Source organism: Gallinula chloropus (genome assembly GCF_964237585.1).
Source record: "Gallinula chloropus genome assembly, chromosome: 5".
Taxonomy (NCBI): domain Eukaryota; kingdom Metazoa; phylum Chordata; class Aves; order Gruiformes; family Rallidae; genus Gallinula; species Gallinula chloropus.
In genome coordinates this window covers 22,593,973-22,611,705 of record NC_140090.1, presented here as the reverse complement: position 1 = coordinate 22,611,705, position 17,733 = coordinate 22,593,973, and the positions used below count along the sequence as shown (strand labels likewise).

General features: G+C 40.7%; 1 protein-coding gene across 3 annotated transcripts in view; it reads right to left on the bottom strand.

Moving 5' to 3' along the window:
- Positions 1-17,733, bottom strand: part of RAPGEF4 (Rap guanine nucleotide exchange factor 4) — a gene marked incomplete at both ends in the record, with an annotated part of 148,512 nt that overhangs the window by 8,579 nt on the left and 122,200 nt on the right. For all 3 annotated transcript variants that reach the window (XM_084264845.1, XM_084264846.1, XM_084264847.1), the window contains 11 exons: positions 1,076-1,140; positions 1,473-1,560; positions 2,198-2,248; positions 4,471-4,561; positions 8,989-9,167; positions 9,633-9,758; positions 12,725-12,822; positions 14,040-14,186; positions 16,007-16,085; positions 16,323-16,353; positions 16,822-16,910. In XM_084264845.1, coding sequence (XP_084120971.1) covers positions 1,076-1,140; positions 1,473-1,560; positions 2,198-2,248; positions 4,471-4,561; positions 8,989-9,167; positions 9,633-9,758; positions 12,725-12,822; positions 14,040-14,186; positions 16,007-16,085; positions 16,323-16,353; positions 16,822-16,910 — 1,044 coding nt within the window. The remainder of the gene's footprint in view (positions 1-1,075; positions 1,141-1,472; positions 1,561-2,197; positions 2,249-4,470; positions 4,562-8,988; positions 9,168-9,632; positions 9,759-12,724; positions 12,823-14,039; positions 14,187-16,006; positions 16,086-16,322; positions 16,354-16,821; positions 16,911-17,733) is intronic.

The following is a 17,733-nucleotide window of genomic DNA, read 5'->3' as shown; positions in this document are numbered from 1 at the left end:
TCTGCTCAGTACAGAAGTATTTTCACCCTAGGACAGAGGCTGTCCAGGAGCTCCAGACTGAAATCTAAGAGAAGAATCCAGAGTGATGATCGCTTCTCTGTGAAGTTTTCTCAAGAGCTGAAAGTTCTTCTTTTTCCCCTCCAAGGTATCAGTGCTTGGAAGGTAAGACAAGCTCCTCTAAAGTGCAGTGGAAATAACCACGGAGTGGTTCTGGTTGGTGCAGTACTCAGAGCAAGCAGAAGCATGTGCCAGAGCGGATATGCTCTAGCACGGCTGCTGAATAGAGCTTCAGTGCCCGAACAGAAAGTCAGGTCTGGTTTTGCAGGGTAGCTGCTCATAGCTGGGCTTGGCTCACCTTGGTTCACAGATGGAGGTGTCATTAACCACATTAATTAAAAACATGGCTGTAGCAACCAAGAAATTGGCTCCTCGCTGCTAAGAAACTTGAGTTTCAGTTGACATTTCTGCCCTGGGAAGTTGCCTGCCTGCAGATTTTGACAGTAAGGTTTGAAATCATGACAGCTTAGGTGTAGGATTTAAAAGAAATAAAATCTGAGCATAATCTAGCTTTCTATCATTGATTCCCCTTTTCAATGTAAAAGCAACCATGTAACAGAAGTTGTTTCACTTGCTAAAAGGAAAAGGGAAAACAAGATGTTGATGTTGTGCACATTCTGTATTAAAGCTCCTTTCATTCTCTGAGGAGCAATGCAGAACTATCCCAGCCTGAGGCAGTTCAGTCCTGTTTGAAGGAGCAGCAGTTAAAATTACAGCTCAGTCCCAAACTGGCTGTTAAAAAGTGTCTCTAACTGCTCTGCTTCCTGTCACTGCTGCTGCCTCTCCTAGGAAACATTTTGACTGTGCATGGCTCAGTGGGCAGTTTCTTCTCCACCTCTGTGAGGTTTTCCAGAAACCCAGAGACCCCAGGCACCCTGCACAACGCAGACTATTTTTGGCAGCTCTTGGTTCTGCCTTCGCTTTCTCTAGCCCTGAAAGTCACTGTGGAAAAGTTCACTCCTGAAGAGAAGAACAGGGAGATCTTTTTAAATTTTGAATTCAAGTGTGCCATACATACCATTTTTTCAAAGTTGACTAGATTGTCAGTGAATGTCTTGTTTCCCTCGTGAGTAAACGTCATGTCTGTGGAAATGAAAGCCACATCAAAGCCCATTACCAAATCATGGCCATACCAAACAGCTGAACATTTTATCTATCCCTTACAAAAAGCAAAGCAGCTATAAAAGTAAAACATTTCATTTTTAATTTGCAGCATTTCTAAGACTAGTAAAATTGAGGTATGATATTCAGATGTACTAAAGCAGTTTCTCTTGTCTGTCTCATGCTTTTTATAATGGAAAAAGATCATACCTCACACTGAGATTGATTTTTGCTTTTTCTTGCTGCTACTCTTATTCTTCAAATATTTGACAAATAGCTTTCAAGTTAATAATTCTGGTAACATCCAAGCTTACCTTTTATAAGTAGTGGCATGAAAGGAATTATTGGAGGGTCCAATTTAGCTACAGTTAGTCTGTAGGCCCTATGATTTCTTGATGGATCCTGAAGAAAAAAAGGGAAATCAAATAATTACTAATATGTATTATTATATGTATCGAGACACTACGTATTCATTTAGATGTCACGGCATTTATTAAAATCATTATTTTCTCCTGTGGCTTTAAAAGTGCATCTGCAAACTAAGAAACCTTTTATCATTCTCCCATACAGCTTACATGATGAGAATGCAGCCACTAAACACAAACATTTTTCATGCCACATAGCAAGGTAAGATATGATTACAAAAAAAAATAATCATAAAAGGAACCACACATTTTTCCTTCCTCCTTGCAGCTGCAGATCCAGTTTTGCATATGCTGTAACACTAAAATGTATTGCCTGGAAAAATCCAGGTTGGAAAATATAATTTCCCATATGTACTATTGGAAAACAAGTGATAAAGCTTTTCTGAGTTCCCAGATTAACTTTGAGTGGTACATAAGTTCTCTCAGAGTAGGTTCCTAAGAGTATAATTTATTAGTCATACATACTTGTTTTAGCAGCTCTAAAATGGGATCATAAACTTCTTAAAGTCAAACAAGGACATATAAAATGTTCTGAATCAAGGAATTCAAATCAGTTACTCAGAAACTGAATTAGCTCAGATTGTGCATAGAATAAGGGATCTATTGCTATTCACCATTAAGCTTTCAAACTCTGCATAGATCTTCTTGAACTTGCTTGGAAGTTTCTGTTAATAAAAACAAAAATAGCAAACCTTAATTAAATCCAATTTGTGTGGCAATTTCACTGTAAATGCTAGTTCCTTCTACAACGCCCTAAGTCAGTAAAGCGCTCTTTTTGCCAGATATTTCTAACAATGTGCTAATCTAAAATACAACATGTCTCCTAGCAACGAGATTATAAATAGAGACGGGACCAGCCATGAAACCTGGATCCTGATTGAAACCCCAACTTGAATTTACTCCTTTGGGATGTTTAGGTTCGGATTTTTGTTTGGCTCACATCGTAATCACTGGATTCACAATGTAAGTGAAAGTGCAAGTCAGTGGTTTCAGGACGTTCCTGATCACAGCCTATCTGAAAATATCATTCACACACAGCTTGTGTAGGGGTAGCTCAGCTTAATTATTCACACCTACGATGAACTGCCCTTGCCAACACTCGAATCCAAGCCTGGGCATTTCCAGAAGGTTTTTTTTTTTGTTCATGCTGTTGTATCACCAAATTTTTGACATGCCCTGCAGCCAAGGGCCTCTAGTGCTTTCTGGGGAATAAACTAATGAGTAGCTTTTCAGTCCACAATACCTACACAAATAAATCACTGTCAGTTGATCATGCTGGGATTGGGATGAGATGGGCTTTACTAAATATTTCCTTTCCTCTTCATGTTATGTTATACGTATTAAATAATTCTAATATAAAGGCTATAAACATGCTATAAATCTGTTTCAGAGGTAACAGTACTGTTTTATGCACACTCAGAATATGTCAGCTTTCTAGTTACAGTAAGAAATTTCTCTGTATTTGCTGATTAAATCAGACTACTACTGGCAGCAAGTAACATTAAAAATTAATAGAGACTTTATAGCACGGAAATTATTTTTTGCAATACTTTCTACATTTGGAGTGTGTACCCTAGCAAGATATTTACACTGTGCCACAGCAAGGGCCTAATTTTTAATGATGTGTGTGAACAACTGTGTGCCTAGTTTGCATATGCATGCAGATTAGGTATTTGTGAAATAAGTGGTATAATTGGACATTTGCACCTGCAAATATCTAATTTGTGCATGCAACTAATGTAAATGCATGATAATATAGCAAAAATCAAGTCCTGGTATGTTTGGATTTAAGTATATTCTGCATATATATCTGGCTAAAAATCAAACTGCAGAGATTCTCTTGATGAACCACCTGCCCTACAGCACCAGAGAGTGGTAACGTTTCCTTGAACTCGGGTTCATACCCCACACACCTACAAACGATCTGTGCCACTCCAGCTCAGGCCCATGCCCATTTCACATTGCTCTGTGTAGTACATACATTCAATTCCCTCTTTTCATACTACTCCCTACTGTCTCTGCTCTTCCAACTGTTCCTCTCAGTAGCCACAAATGAAGGGCCATTACTTTGAGAAACGGCTCTGCAAATCTTTGCCTTTAACACCAATTGTATATACACCACGGGTACTTCGGCAAACCTGGCTGGTGTCTTCTCGGACATGTCAGTGGGAGCTCCTACTTCAGAGCCCCTTTTTAAAGGTGTTCAGAGCTTGGCCTCAGTTGCATCAATGATCTTCATCACACTAACTGTTCTGAATTTCTAATGAACAGAATACATGCACACTGAAACCTGCGCTGCTTCTGACAGTCGGTATGTTCCCGGTGGTTACGTGTGCTTCCTGCCTCGCCCGGCGGCGCATCGCACCCCTTTTTATATACTCACATGCAAAGAGGCAAAGCCACAGAAAAAGGTGGAAGCTCTGAGTGAGAATGAAGACCGAAGTGACAATAAGCAGGGGAATGCATGTCAGAAAGAATCCCAGAAATTTTAGGGAAAAGCTGCATTTTAAAAGGGGATCAGAGTCCGTATGGAGATCAGAAAATAATATCTATGAACAGAGCATGGATTTTAGAGAAGTATCTATGGAGTGATCTCACTACATGATCCATCAAGTCAGAGGACGGGCTGATGTAAGAGATTAACTGGCTAACTTGCTCACCCCGTTGGGCAGTTTACCTCATCAACAGAAGCTGCTGTTGTCACTCTTGTTAACTGCTTATAAGTATTCAACACATCTATGGGAATACCACCTTACTAATACATGTCAGCCTCTGCTAAAGGTAGACCAAACTTTATCAATAATAAAGGCCCAATTCATGTTTTTTGCTAACTAAAAGCACAAATCCCAGTCAAACTTCTTGGGAAAGGATTTTAGCTAAGACTTACCTCCCATGTTAATGAGAGACGGCTCACAGCAACATTACTCAGTCCCATAATAATAGCAAAAAAGGAGTTCAGATTTTTATATTCTTTACAGCTGAAACACAAAGGGACAGGTTTTCAGTTGCATGCATCAGTCAGAGGAGTACACACAACAGTCTGAAGAGTCCTGAACGCAGGCATCTATCACAGATGTGACCAAAAGTGGGCAGCCCTGTCCAGAACACCTGCAGCACACCACTGATCTGCACGTAATTCACCACACTCTGGAGGCTCCTTTCCCTTCCCTCCTAAGATGACCCCTGCTTCCACTTCACCCAGAGCCAGCTTCAGCAAGGACATTAAAGGAGTCTTTGAAGTTCCTCCCCAGCCAGAAATACAGCCCTGAAGCTGGGCTCAATTCAGTCCCAGGGAATACCAGAAACAGTGGAAGCAACTGGTCCACAACCTCATTTGCTGCAGAACTTGCTGACAGCTTCTGAACAGCTACCGAGTGCTGGAAGCTGTCCCTAGATGATCTTCATTGCAGTTTACAGGGGCGATGAGTCTTTTTAAAGGGAGAAGACCAGCTGTCTGGAGATGCCTGTGTGTCAGTGACCTCTCTTGCTGTGTACAATTGTACTAGTACTCGTAGATTCTGGAACTCCTTAGGATGTTTCAAGGAAAGAATTTGTTATCAGCATCATTAAAGAGGTCCTAGGCACTAGGAGCTCTAGGTCACCCTTCATCCCTAATGCAAAGGAGAACTTTGGTTACCAATGAGGAAAAACTGGAAGATGTAACTATTATGGAAGACCCAACACACCATATGCAGGCACAGACACGATCTGTCAGGAACAGCCCGTGCAGCTGGGAATGCATCAGGTGGCTCACTGACTCAGTCGGAAGGGAAGACAAAGAACAAAGCCTGGATCTTATAAATTTGTGTCTCGCTAGGTTCATGCAAAGTAATTTGCTGTCTTTAACAATTGATTTACCAGTATCTGATTTCAGAACCTCAGCCTCTGCTTCTTTTGCTGTTTACAAAGGAAATTTTCACAAGATTCAAATTATGACTCACAGATTATTATTATTATTATTATTCATTGCTGAAGCTATTAGCTCTTCTGAGGGATCCTCAGCTCCAGACAAAATTAGTAGAATCATCACATCCTACTGTCCAACTCCATAATTGCCGCATCACCCTATTGTTACTCTGTTTTTTCTGCCCATCGAGTGGGTGAGTCCTTTAGATCTGGGCCTCACTTGTGCCTGCACTGTGTGAACACTGAGTGTGTGAAAAAAACACTCTCACCCATCTGATGGTCTGTCTGTTGGAGACTGCTGCCCCCTCAGATCTTCTGGCAGAGCTGCTCATACAAATTCTCCCACATCAGATTAGGGACAGTGAGCGAGGTTAGCGAAGATAAGCTGAAATGTAAAACTACCCCAACTTATTCTGACTAGAGCAGGTCAGGCAGTGCCTCATTAGTGGATCTGAGGGGAGATAAGGATGAAAAGCAGCCAGGGTAGGCTGTCAGCGATAACCTCTTCCCCAGGCACAACTAAATCCAGAAAGGGATATCTGTCCATAGCCTGTGACATTGAGAATAAATTGTGGCATGGAAAAATAATTAGTACCACACAGCACTAGTGCTCAAACATAGTAGGCAGCTGCAAATGTACCTGCAATATATAATTTGAATCTTTCTTTCATTCTAAAAATTAAGTTTTGCCAAATATTCTGTTAAACAATGTAATTTGACAAAGTCCCTGTTAAAATCCATCCTGATGTCTGACACTGTACACCAAATATTCTGTGAATTCTACAGGCTCTACAGGAACCAGCTCAGTTCTGTACAGAGGACCACTGCGAGGTGGTCACCACAGCGGCGCGTGGCTCCGCTCCATAGATGCTGTAAAATGTCGGAAAGTGCATCCTCCAAAGCACCACAGCACACTGAGAAGGTCCCTCTGTCTTCTAAAATGGACTGCATTGGAAAAATCTTCCTGAATTGTGAACACACACACACACACACACACACACACACATATAGGCACACACTTGTCTCTAGCATAAATACACATGGTTAAAATCTCAGTACTTACATGAACATATTAATCAGCATTTTCCCTGTAAACACACACTCATGTATAGAAAGAAAGATTTTATAAAACTTAATGAAAGTGTCTGAGTATAGTGATACACAAGAAGGCTTCTAAATAGCCTGTAGGTATATCTGCAAGGAGGAAATGCACAGAAATTGGGTTTGTGGATATCCATAGGAGTATGTGCAAGCATCTCCTAGGTGGCCTTTCTAATAACATTAATACAGGAAAAAGTCACTGTAGGAAACAGTTTACTTCTTCCTTTTGTTTGAAAGTTTAATCCTACAATGGTTGGAGAAAAGGGATGACCCCGGTAACCTCTACATCCTTTCCCAGCAGATGCAAAGACAACAGTGACTCCTGGAACTGAAAGCACATGTGCACAGCACTTGGAGCCAGCACTTGGCCTCGCGCTTGCCCGCGCAGATGGGGAGCACACATCACAGGGTGCGTGGGGTGGCAGACACAAAATGATGTGCCTTCAGGTATGGCATCTGAGCCCCTAGTTGCAGAACCGAAACAGGGTTCTCAGTGACAGTTGTCTTTGAAAATCAGTACGTGCAAGGCATCTTGTTACCACCAGTCATGCCTGAGATTAATAGTGCAGCACTGAGCTGTTCTCCCCAAACACTTTTCTAATGAGTCTAGTACTTCTAGCTAGGGTAAAGTTCTCATTAGGTCTCAAGGATCTTCACAGTCAAAACTTCCTCAAAGATATTGCTTCAAGGCCCGGGCCCACATCTTTTGATCCGATTCCTTGGCTTTTTCCCCCCTCTAACTTGGGTGCACTTTGTGTTTGTTTTACCGCACGCTGTAGCACCTGTTGCCATGGCAGCCCTGCACCGAGGGCAGCCGCCTGGCAAAACTTCCCAGCGCCTTTCCAGCGGCTGCAATTAAACCTGCCCCCTTGGTTTGTGTGGGGGAAAATCTTGTGCTTCGGCTTTTGCTGCTTTTAGGAGACAAAGAGGACTCAGCAGAGCAGACTGCTTTTAGCTATTTATTTTTAGCATTGTAGTGATACCAGAAACATGGAAGTAAACAGGAGGTTGTCAAGCTGTTGTAAATAGCATAGGATTGAACCCATGAACCAAGGAGCCTACGGGTTAGGGCGGGTTGTTAAGGAGATATTTAACTGTACGTTTTAGCATACTTGATTTCAAGTGTTTACGGAAATTGCTGTTGTATCTTAATTTACCGTATTTGAACCTTTTCCCTTTCGTGTCTCTGAGTTAAGAAAGACCCCGACGTGTCTGCGTGTGGGTGCCAGTGCCCTCTCCTGGACACAGCCTGCCAGGCCGGCGCATGAGATAATGGAATATGCCCTGTGTCTATTTTTAGAAACTAAAGAGGTAAATTCTGCCCTCTGCTCTATAAACCTGATCCTGCATGCCCACCACTAGATTTGGAAAATCTTCAGCTTCGTTGAGCCGCAGTCTGACCCAAAGCAATCCCAGAGAGGCTGGTGCTTGCAGACCAGGCCCTTCCGCAAAAGGAGGCTCGCTCACGTGCAGTTTTGGTGTGAACACCGATTTCAGCTATCTGCAATTACTAACTCATGGTTTAACTGCAAGTAATAACCTCTCTGTTCATTAAGATTGCCTAAAGTCCTCTAGTCACAATGCCCAAAGCCGTGGACAAACGCTGGAAGAGGCAGTTTGTTCCTTGCTGCACACCTCAACAGACCTTTGTTCAGACGGGGGGAATGCAATGTATACGCCAGGAACTGGAAAGGAAGGAAGAGGGTACAGTGACAAGAACCTGTAGCCATGCAGGTCAGTCATGCCCTCACCCCTGACTTCAAGTAGTGAGGAGTCAAGACATGTCTTCAGCATGAAGGCTCTGAAGAATTTTAGTTTCAATATGAATAAAATCTCCAACCTCAAACCCAGCAGTAGGAAATGAAGACATTCATACCGTTGCATTTTTAAACAAGAGTATTAGAAAAATATCCCAAGCAGACTGAAGGTAACGGGAGCTTTGTCATCTCTGTACTACATCTCTTTACTCTCCCCTCTCGGTTTTCCCACTTGGGGCAATTCTGAGAACAGGTTTCCTGAACAGCACCAGTAAAATAATTCTATTCTCAGGAAAATCAAGGCTAAGTTTTAATATTTACTAATTCACACACTGATATTTGCTAATGCAGGTAAGGGTAAATGAAGGATTCTCCTAATGAACTGAAATCTATTTACTCACAAATTTGATATGAAAACATGGCCCTGAGAGATCACAAATCAAGGAGGATTGGAGAGAAAGACAACAAAGAAGAATATATGCTAACACAGTTCTATAGAGCCCTATAAGGAAATGCACAGAATTACCACCAAGAGTGTGTTTTAACTTCTGCTCTGTGTGGCTGACTGAAAATAGAAAAGAAAAATAACAAATTGACTATACTGAACCTCATTTCCAGCTCACAGTTGACTGCATACTTACTGGGCTGCTATCTTAATATACTTCTTTAACAGCTGAACACGTTTGCTGAGTTGAGAGCAAAGACAAATCTCAGTGACCACCCAGAACTGAATTTCATTAAATCTTCTTAAAAACAGGTCCAGATTTGCTGTGGTCTTTTTAAAATTGTGCCTTCCAAAAGTGTGATAGATCAGTTCCAGCTAGAAAAAGAAAACAGTTTGGGATTTATTTTTTTTAGAAATCTCTTCTGTTGGATAGAGAAAAGAGGCTAAGAATGACTAGCAAGGTATCTAACCTGAAACATGTTCTGCAATTTATGTTCACTACTGAACAGATGACAAAGATTCAGGTTGCAAATCCAGTAGACAATAGCTCAGGTACACCAAAAACCGAACTACAGACTATGTATAAATAGCTTAATACCTTAAATCACACAAAATAATTCAGTAAGCAGCACATGTTCAGGAGAAGTTTAACTTTAGTTTTGCTCTTTGCCTATGAAATTAAGAGTGTTTTATACTTTCAAAACTTGCAAGTGGATTTATTGTAGTATTTTTTAAAATCAAGCTTAGAGAAAATTCTGCAAATAATAATGTGCAAACTTACAATGTACAGCTAAACATTTCCTAACAGATGTCTCTGTCTCAACAGAAAGACACTCATACCTCATGCACACAGTTGAAAAGCTCCCAATCATAAATTGTCATCTGATGTGCTAAGTCTTTGGAGCTCATCAGCTCAAATGTTCCCACTGTACCAGTAGATGGTCCTTCTTGTTCTGGTAATGGTGCCTACAAAAGGAAAAATGGTATAAAATATTTTACAAATACTAAATTGCATTATTGGTGCTTTTCTTCCATAATGTTTCTGATTATTTTTTTCCCCCAGTGTGACCACTTTTCTAAGCAAGTTTCTCATAGTAAAACTGGAATTTGCTTTTAACCACAGTCTGGCATTAGGAAATGAGAAGCCTTGTGCAAAATCAGTATCCACTATGCACAGGACAGTCAGGAAAATTCTGAAAGCTCTTCAGAGGCACTGTAAGGAAATAAAACAGACTGTTCTCAGTGTGTTATTTTTAGCATTGTTCTAAAATTTGAAGCCAGAAATAAATACTTCAATACACGTTGTGCTAACTAAAGCATGTCTGTTTAGGAGCATAGGTCTTTTGTTTTGCGTTTCCTTTTTCACATACACAAGTAAGGAGGCCAAAAAGCACAAGCCAAATACTTTTGTAAACTACTGATTGTAATGATGAGAATGATTACATCTGCCACACTTCAGAAATCTGCAGCGACTGGAAGATCTTCTGGGCACTTATAAAATAAACCTCATACTTTCTTTGACAGCACAGGAACACACCGTTTGTGACTGCAAAACTCACAGCTATGCTAATTAAAAATAAATGCACCCAGTGTTATGAGAAAGGATCCTTCAAATCATTCGGATACAAACCAGTTTTGAAAGACACTTCCATATACCACGCGACAAATGGGACGCGATCCACAGTTCAGCACCCAAGTAAATCTTATATTAAAGAGGGGTTTAAAACTTGGCTTGAGATCAGGTCAGATCTGTTGTATATAATAGGGACAAATGTCGTACCAGCGCTGCTGAAATGCCCCCAACCACCCCTTTTGCAAACCCCGGGCGTTACGGGGTAAAGTTCCCCGTGACCTCCCGTTTCCCCTGTTCCGCTTCCAGGAGAGGGCAGTATCGTTTACTTACAAGTTCTCTTTCTCATCGGGTCTTTGTTAGACAATTACAGACCAAGGAACTGCCAACAGGCTCCTTTCCGAGTACAAACTCAATAATTGAGTCAACAGACCGTATTTATATACGGCACTATCGAAAATGAGCTTACAAAATTAATCCCCTTTTATATAAGAGTATTATATTCCAAATAGGAAAAGGACTGGCTGGATGAATACATCAAGTCTCTTTCTCAATAACTCACAGTGTAGAGGAGCTTTATTTTCTGTACAAGTTCTTGCTTTGTACTCTAGGCAAAAAATACCTTTCAAATATCACCATAATATGAACAAAATAAAAAGAATTAAACTATACCACAGGCATTATTACCTGAGCAGCTCCATCTACAATTTTAATAAATAGCCTGCATAAGCAAAGTAGTACCACAAAAAAATCAGGATAGCCATTAATATCTGTATTGGGACTTGCACAAACACCTGATTTCTTTAGTTTAAGACAGAGTATTAATTAAACGTACAGCAGTTTTGTGTAGAAATTCCTAATTAGTGGAAATCTGTGGAAAGAGAATTGCCCACAGACCGAAAGAGGGATATTTTTTTTTCCCCTACTTAGAGACGAACACAACATAGCTGTTACCATAACAAACACATATTTTCCAAGGCTAGGAAAGAGGCACTTAGATGTAAACTCATCGCATCTTTGAAAACTCATCTAACCCAGAACAGTTTTCACGTGGGAATTTCCAAGTGTGATGTGAATAAATGTCCGTGCACGGGCAGCAGTCAGAAATTGGAATGGGAAAGGCTTACACTGGGAGGGAGGTAAGGTTGCAACATTTTCCCATTTGTTTAGGCCTCTTTGAAAAAACGCAGCTGATAAGGGGATGTTTTCTGCTATGCAGTGCTGAGAACCTTTCCAAAGGTGCTCAGTGTCCCTCCCTCGTTCCTACTGAAGTCAGTCCGGTTGATGAAAACTAGCACATTGCAGCCCTGTATCTTAAAGCTCCCTGTAGCATTTAGAGTACTTGATCCATGGTAAGTATCAGAGGGGAAAAGGCACAGAAAGTCATGACAACTTGGTGCCAAAGGTAATGGCACTTGGTGACACAGGCAATGGAGAGCCATATAAAAGTACCCAGTGCAGTTGTACCGATGCAACACCCCTACTTCAGAGCTGCATGCCCCATGAGGGTTTCTACTTGGCAGGATTAATTAACCTTAAGGGAACACCAGAATTTAATAAACTGAACAAGAGGTGTCTCTGCGTGGAACTACAGTATGCTGGATGTGCATTCCCTGGTTACTAAATTGAAAGCAGCAGCAAAGCAAAGACATTGCCATATGTATAAAAGAAATGAGGCATACATACTAAGTGGCTTGTTAAAAGCATACAGGAGGCTGAAACAAGGCTAGGAGTAATAGAGTTCATGCTGACATGACTTGGCAATGACATTTGTTTTTAATGAAATAAAAGGAACAAAAAGTACAGTCAAATCAAACTCTATAAAAGCAGACCCCATGGAGATCGTTAGAATTACTGTATAAACTGTAAGTACTTATGAACAATTCTACTTAAGAAAAAATATTTCTACCAGGAATATTTTATGTGATTTTATTTAGAATCTTCTGAGATTTTGACATAGTATTTCGTAAGGATGAGAAATAAAAGATTTTAAGGAATTTACTCTTGGAACCAAGTCTCCAGAATGCTTTAATTGGTAACATCTATCTTCAAAAATATATCCCTGTGGCCTTGAGGGGATAATTGTGTAATCAGGGATTACTGCAAGTCTTAGTGGCAATATTCAGCTCTTCCTACATGCTCAGTGTGACACAGAGAATACTGGGATCAAGTGCTGTCATGTGGATCAGAAATATTTCTGCTGTCGTTATGGAAATTATAACGTTACCTTGTTTTAGTTTCAGGGCTCATCCCATAGTAGTGTGACAAGCCCTTTGTTTTGAATGTTTCCCCTAGTTTTTACCTGAAGCACTGATAATGCAAGAAGGGCCAAGTGTTCCAGTAAACTGAAGAATATACGTACCAGTGAATCGAACTGATCACGTGGGCAAGCAAACAGCCGTCCATTAACAGTGAGAGTGGTAAACACTGAAACATCATGAGGTTTGAGCACAACCTTTTCTGTGAACATGAAACAAAAGATTATTTACCATATGTATGTATGTATGTATAATTCACAGCAGGACTGATCCAATGGCTGCACAGATCTCCCTTCTGGGAACAAATTTTGCACAGTCAACTAATGGCCAGGATAAACAGTAGATGACTGCAAGGTCCTCTTTACTGAAGAAACATGACAACAAGCTCAGCCCAAACCCACCTCCTACAGAACTGGCATACAGAACTGGAATTCCAGCCCCATGTTGTACAGACAAGACAAGAAGCCTGTGCTGCCATCTCTAGAAACTGCCTGCAAAAAATTAGCCATAATTAGGGACTCTATTTATACTTCTCTGAGCTGCAAGCATTTGGAGAGCTGTTCTTAATAGAAATTACCTTGGAAGACAGTAGCTGCAAAAGGAGACGATGAAATGCAACTGTATTCAAATCTCATTACAGTAGCTCTAAAAGAGCATCACATCACAGGTAAAGAAAAGATCATGAGGTAACTTGCTGAACAGTCTGTTCCAGCATGCACTGGCTGTCAGCAAATCTGATAATAAAAAATTGCTGCAGCTGCAAAAAGTAGAGCCTCCTGGTGTCAGTTCTCAGAAGTGTTTGGCAGTCATCACTTTCTGCAAAAAATGCCTTCCAACACAGCTCTCCTCAGCTCTGGGTGTGTCCACACATTCACACTCAACCAGAGCATTTCAGCAACACCAGTTCTCCAGCCGAACTCACCTTGCAGTTACTCTTTCATTTCCACAGCCTGCAGTGGGCGGCTGCCTCCCAGCCCTTTGACAACACTAGGTCAGTGGGCTTGGAACTGCATTGCCCAGTAGTGGTTTGCGTGGACAGAGTGCCCAGAATGGTAGTGACCACTACAGGACCATATGCACTGCAGGCTTCTGCTGTTGCTGATCCACATGTCTAGCCTGACATTACCCATGCTTACCTCCTTTATCTGTTCTTAGAAAGCTCTTAGGAGCCTTACAGTGAAGGAAACAGGGTAGCTCTCCTCTGAAACATGCAGATGCACAAGCTTCTCCATTTTTCCTGTCTCCCATGTGAGTTCTAGTCTGTGTCTGCAGTAGGGAAAGGACTTGGCTCTAAGACAGAACCTGTGCACCGGCTCAACATGCACATGGATGCAAAAGTCTTGACTGAGTTAGTCTTTCAGCATGTCTCCTGACATGCTTTCACTGTGAGAAGTGTTTAAGATGATGCAAATACAGTACCTCCTCCCGAACTCATCTTTACTATGATGAGGCCTTCTCCAGAACCCAGTTTATCTGCTACTGCGCTGATCACTTCCTTCACAGAAGAGGACACTGGCACCCGGATGGTGGTATAGGTTTGGTCTATGCAGTACACCTTAAACAGAACTAAGGAAAAAAAAATTGTACTGTGTATGCCCCTTGTAACAACCACAGAGACTTTACTGTACAAATTACTTCCACTTCAGTAACCACTCCTCACAAATCAAACAAATAAAGGAACTATAAATCACTACAGTTCTGATAACTACCCATTCCTCAGATGGTTTTCAATTTCTAGTATAGAAATCTCTGATTTCCCTGAGCTTTTAGTAAACTGTGAAGTACTAGTGTTTCAGCATTGCTACGTTATTTATCTATGTCAATTCAATCTAGCATTTTGTTATGTTCCAGACATAATATTTTAAATCAACACTTCTTTTCAAGAGTCACAAAAACTGGCTGCAAACTCTCTTAATTACAGGAAAATACTTTTCATATTTACAAAATAGACTTGAAAACAGAATTTTGGTTACAATCAGAACTTGAATCAAACTGTGTTGCAACCTGTTTTTTACAAGCAAGTATATAATTGCTGAATCAAGAATGTTGTAGACAATGAAGAAAATAGCCTAACAATAAGAATACACTTGAGTGTATAGTACAAATTGGTTCCCAGAGTAATACATGAACTCAGGTCTCTGGCTGCCTAGAAATCAATACGATAGTACATTAGCCTGCAAAAAGCAAGGCAGCCTAAAGTGACACGACTTTAAGACAGAAGCTGCTTGCAAAATACTTCTTCAGCTCAGCTGTCAAGCCAAGCCAAGCAGCCCCTGGGGTTATAGCTGTCCATGGGTCTTCAGTGTTCAGTGTGCTGCCTGCCCTACAAATGAGAAAGGTGCAGCCACACAAAGGGGGCAGTTACTGCCTGTCCATGCAGACATTAGAACTGGTACTTCCACGACAGCAGCAACTGTTTTGCTCTTTGCAGACTTAGAAGAAACACTGATGTGGACAACAGAAGCTGTATGCCCAGTGGGATGTCTGCTGTTCATATGTTGTTCCTTCCAGCTTTTGAAATGGCTTTTCTGTTGGTTCAATTTATGCCATCAGCTTTCTCAGCTATATGACCTTGCATTCTTTCCCATATTTTTACCATTGTTCACTACTGAGAGCTATCCTTTAATATCAAACACCTTGAAGCAGAAGCTATTTTGTGTGATGAAGATGCACCAAAACAACCATTGGGAGGCTAGCCCTAGCAGCTGCAAAGAAATCCTCCGATTTATGAGTTTTAAGGGGTATGTATCATTGTTTACAGTGAACAGATCTCATCGGCAGAGCTCAGGATTTTGTTCACATGGCACTGCTTTAACCTGCCTGATGTAAAGAACAATATGAAAAGCCAGCACAACTGAAAATTATATTCTGATACACTGCTGTTAATTTTACCTTGATCTCTTCAGAGTATCAAGGAACAGCAATAGGGCAAACTAGCAGATTTTGTTTTCTAGACTGTGCGTCACACAGCAGAGATCCACGGCACGTTTACCTGCTCCACTCCTATCTCAAAAAGGAAGAGCTAGTTCAAACTACACAGGGGAAACAGAGGCTCAAACATGACCTTCTTTACCCAGTACTGATCACACTGCCATTACCTGCACAGACACTGTCTGTACTGGTCCTTAACTGCTTTGTTCAAGCCCTATTTTAAAGGTTTTTACATCTTCCTCTGAGGAAGCAGAGTCTTGGATAGCACAAGTAATTAAGGGAAAAAAACAGGAGCACTTCAAATCACTGATTGAGAATGCTGGGCTAGCACAGCTTCAGGCCAAACGGTAGGTAGGTACATTCGTTTATTTTTAGACCCTTTTTTTAGAGAATTTTTAGAGAGATTTACTGCAAATCTCAGTAGCTCAAGAAAACTCTGCAGAGAAGGAACTCACCTTCATCAGTGCCCCTGATAGGCTGGCGTTTCTGTGCTCTGTCATCACTTGTGTTGAACAGCTGCAGAAGAACTTTGTGCTGAAGATGAATCATCAGGATTCACATTAATGCAAAAAGAAACATGGGGTACACATAAACTACAATAAATCTGTTATCAATGGAAAGACAAAGAATAGCAATGCAAAATTTGACACAACATGAAAAGCTATTTCTTAGTGTTAATATATGTTAACACAACCGTGATTAGTAAAGAGAAGATGTTTATGTATTGCAGGACTAAAGCTTTTACTTTAGAAAATGGAAAAATTATCTTACCTTTTTTTGTGGTGCTTTAGGTTCTTCAGAACTATGAAAAGGTAAAGCATAGAATACATCATTAAATATTACCTGGAAAATTTTGTGTGCAAAATTGCCTATAGAACACGGGCTGCTTGTCATTCTACAGTATCAGCATATTAATGCTTGCATATAGGAAAAGAAGACTAGATGATACCATAGTTAATCTATGACCGTGGCAGGAAAAATACTATACAAGGTCCATGTAAGCATGAAATAAGCATCCTGTTCAGTTTCAGTGGTGTGTACATAATTTCTTATTCCTTCTGTCAATCTTTCAGTGAGAGTTTGGTGTTTGTAAGAATGATGTGGTCACAGATAGAGAAGGCCAGATCCAAAACATCTTGCATGCAAACATTCAGTCTGATAAGACCGAGTGCCATTCACAGAATAGGTCTTTAATAGATGAAAGCAACAAATCTTCATCTATTTACTGAGAAGAAGGGCAGGGGAAGAAAGAAGCAAAAACTGTGCTTACACTTGCTTTACTATTTTTTCTAGCTCTGGAAGTTGCTCCTTCAGTGCTGCAATCATTCTGGTATCATCTGATACAGATACATAAAATTCCTGTAAATGATACAGAATAGCCTTTAAATAACTATAAGAGTAAATGAGCAGTACTCAGGATAGAGTATTATGAGATGACATCTGATAGTTTAATGATGGTAAAGCATGATAATCTGCATAGAGGAACACATGCTGGGCCCAGCCCTCGATTACTTCTACTTGTTTATCTCCAGCTGATTTAAAGCAAGAGTTAGACATGCAGAAGGGAAGCCTGATGCGGCTCCTCAGCTCACTGTGAAACCACTAACTTCTTGTGCAAGACCTACATCTTCAGGTTATCAAGGATAAAGACTATAAAATTCACAAATAATCTGGCATGATAGGGGTTTTTTTTACTCACTGCTGTTGTGGTCCATGGTGGTTCATTTGCAACCAAGTTGTTTACTTGCAGCTACTCCTCTCTGCTACGATACCACCTTCCCTTAAAATCTACTCAAACCTCTTCCTGCCACACCCACACAAAACCGAGCCAACTGATCTACATATCTGCAACTAGTAATTGTTAACATCTGGACTAATAAAAGACATTATGTCTGTCTGCAAAGCTTGTCTGTAATGAGCAGCTTTCCCATGTGGGTTTGCTCTATACCTATTCAAACTTAAGGCCCCCTCTGCTCTTATCTTGGATTCGGTTTTAAGCTCTTTGGGGCAAGAAGTCCCATTCAGCCAGTAAACTATGGGATTGTGATCCATAAACCAAATATATAATAATAATGATAATGCTAATAACAACAACAATAAAAATGGCAATTACAATTTAACATGGCAATGGCCATACATCTTACTGTAGAAATAAAAGGATATGGCACCTAACACAAAGACC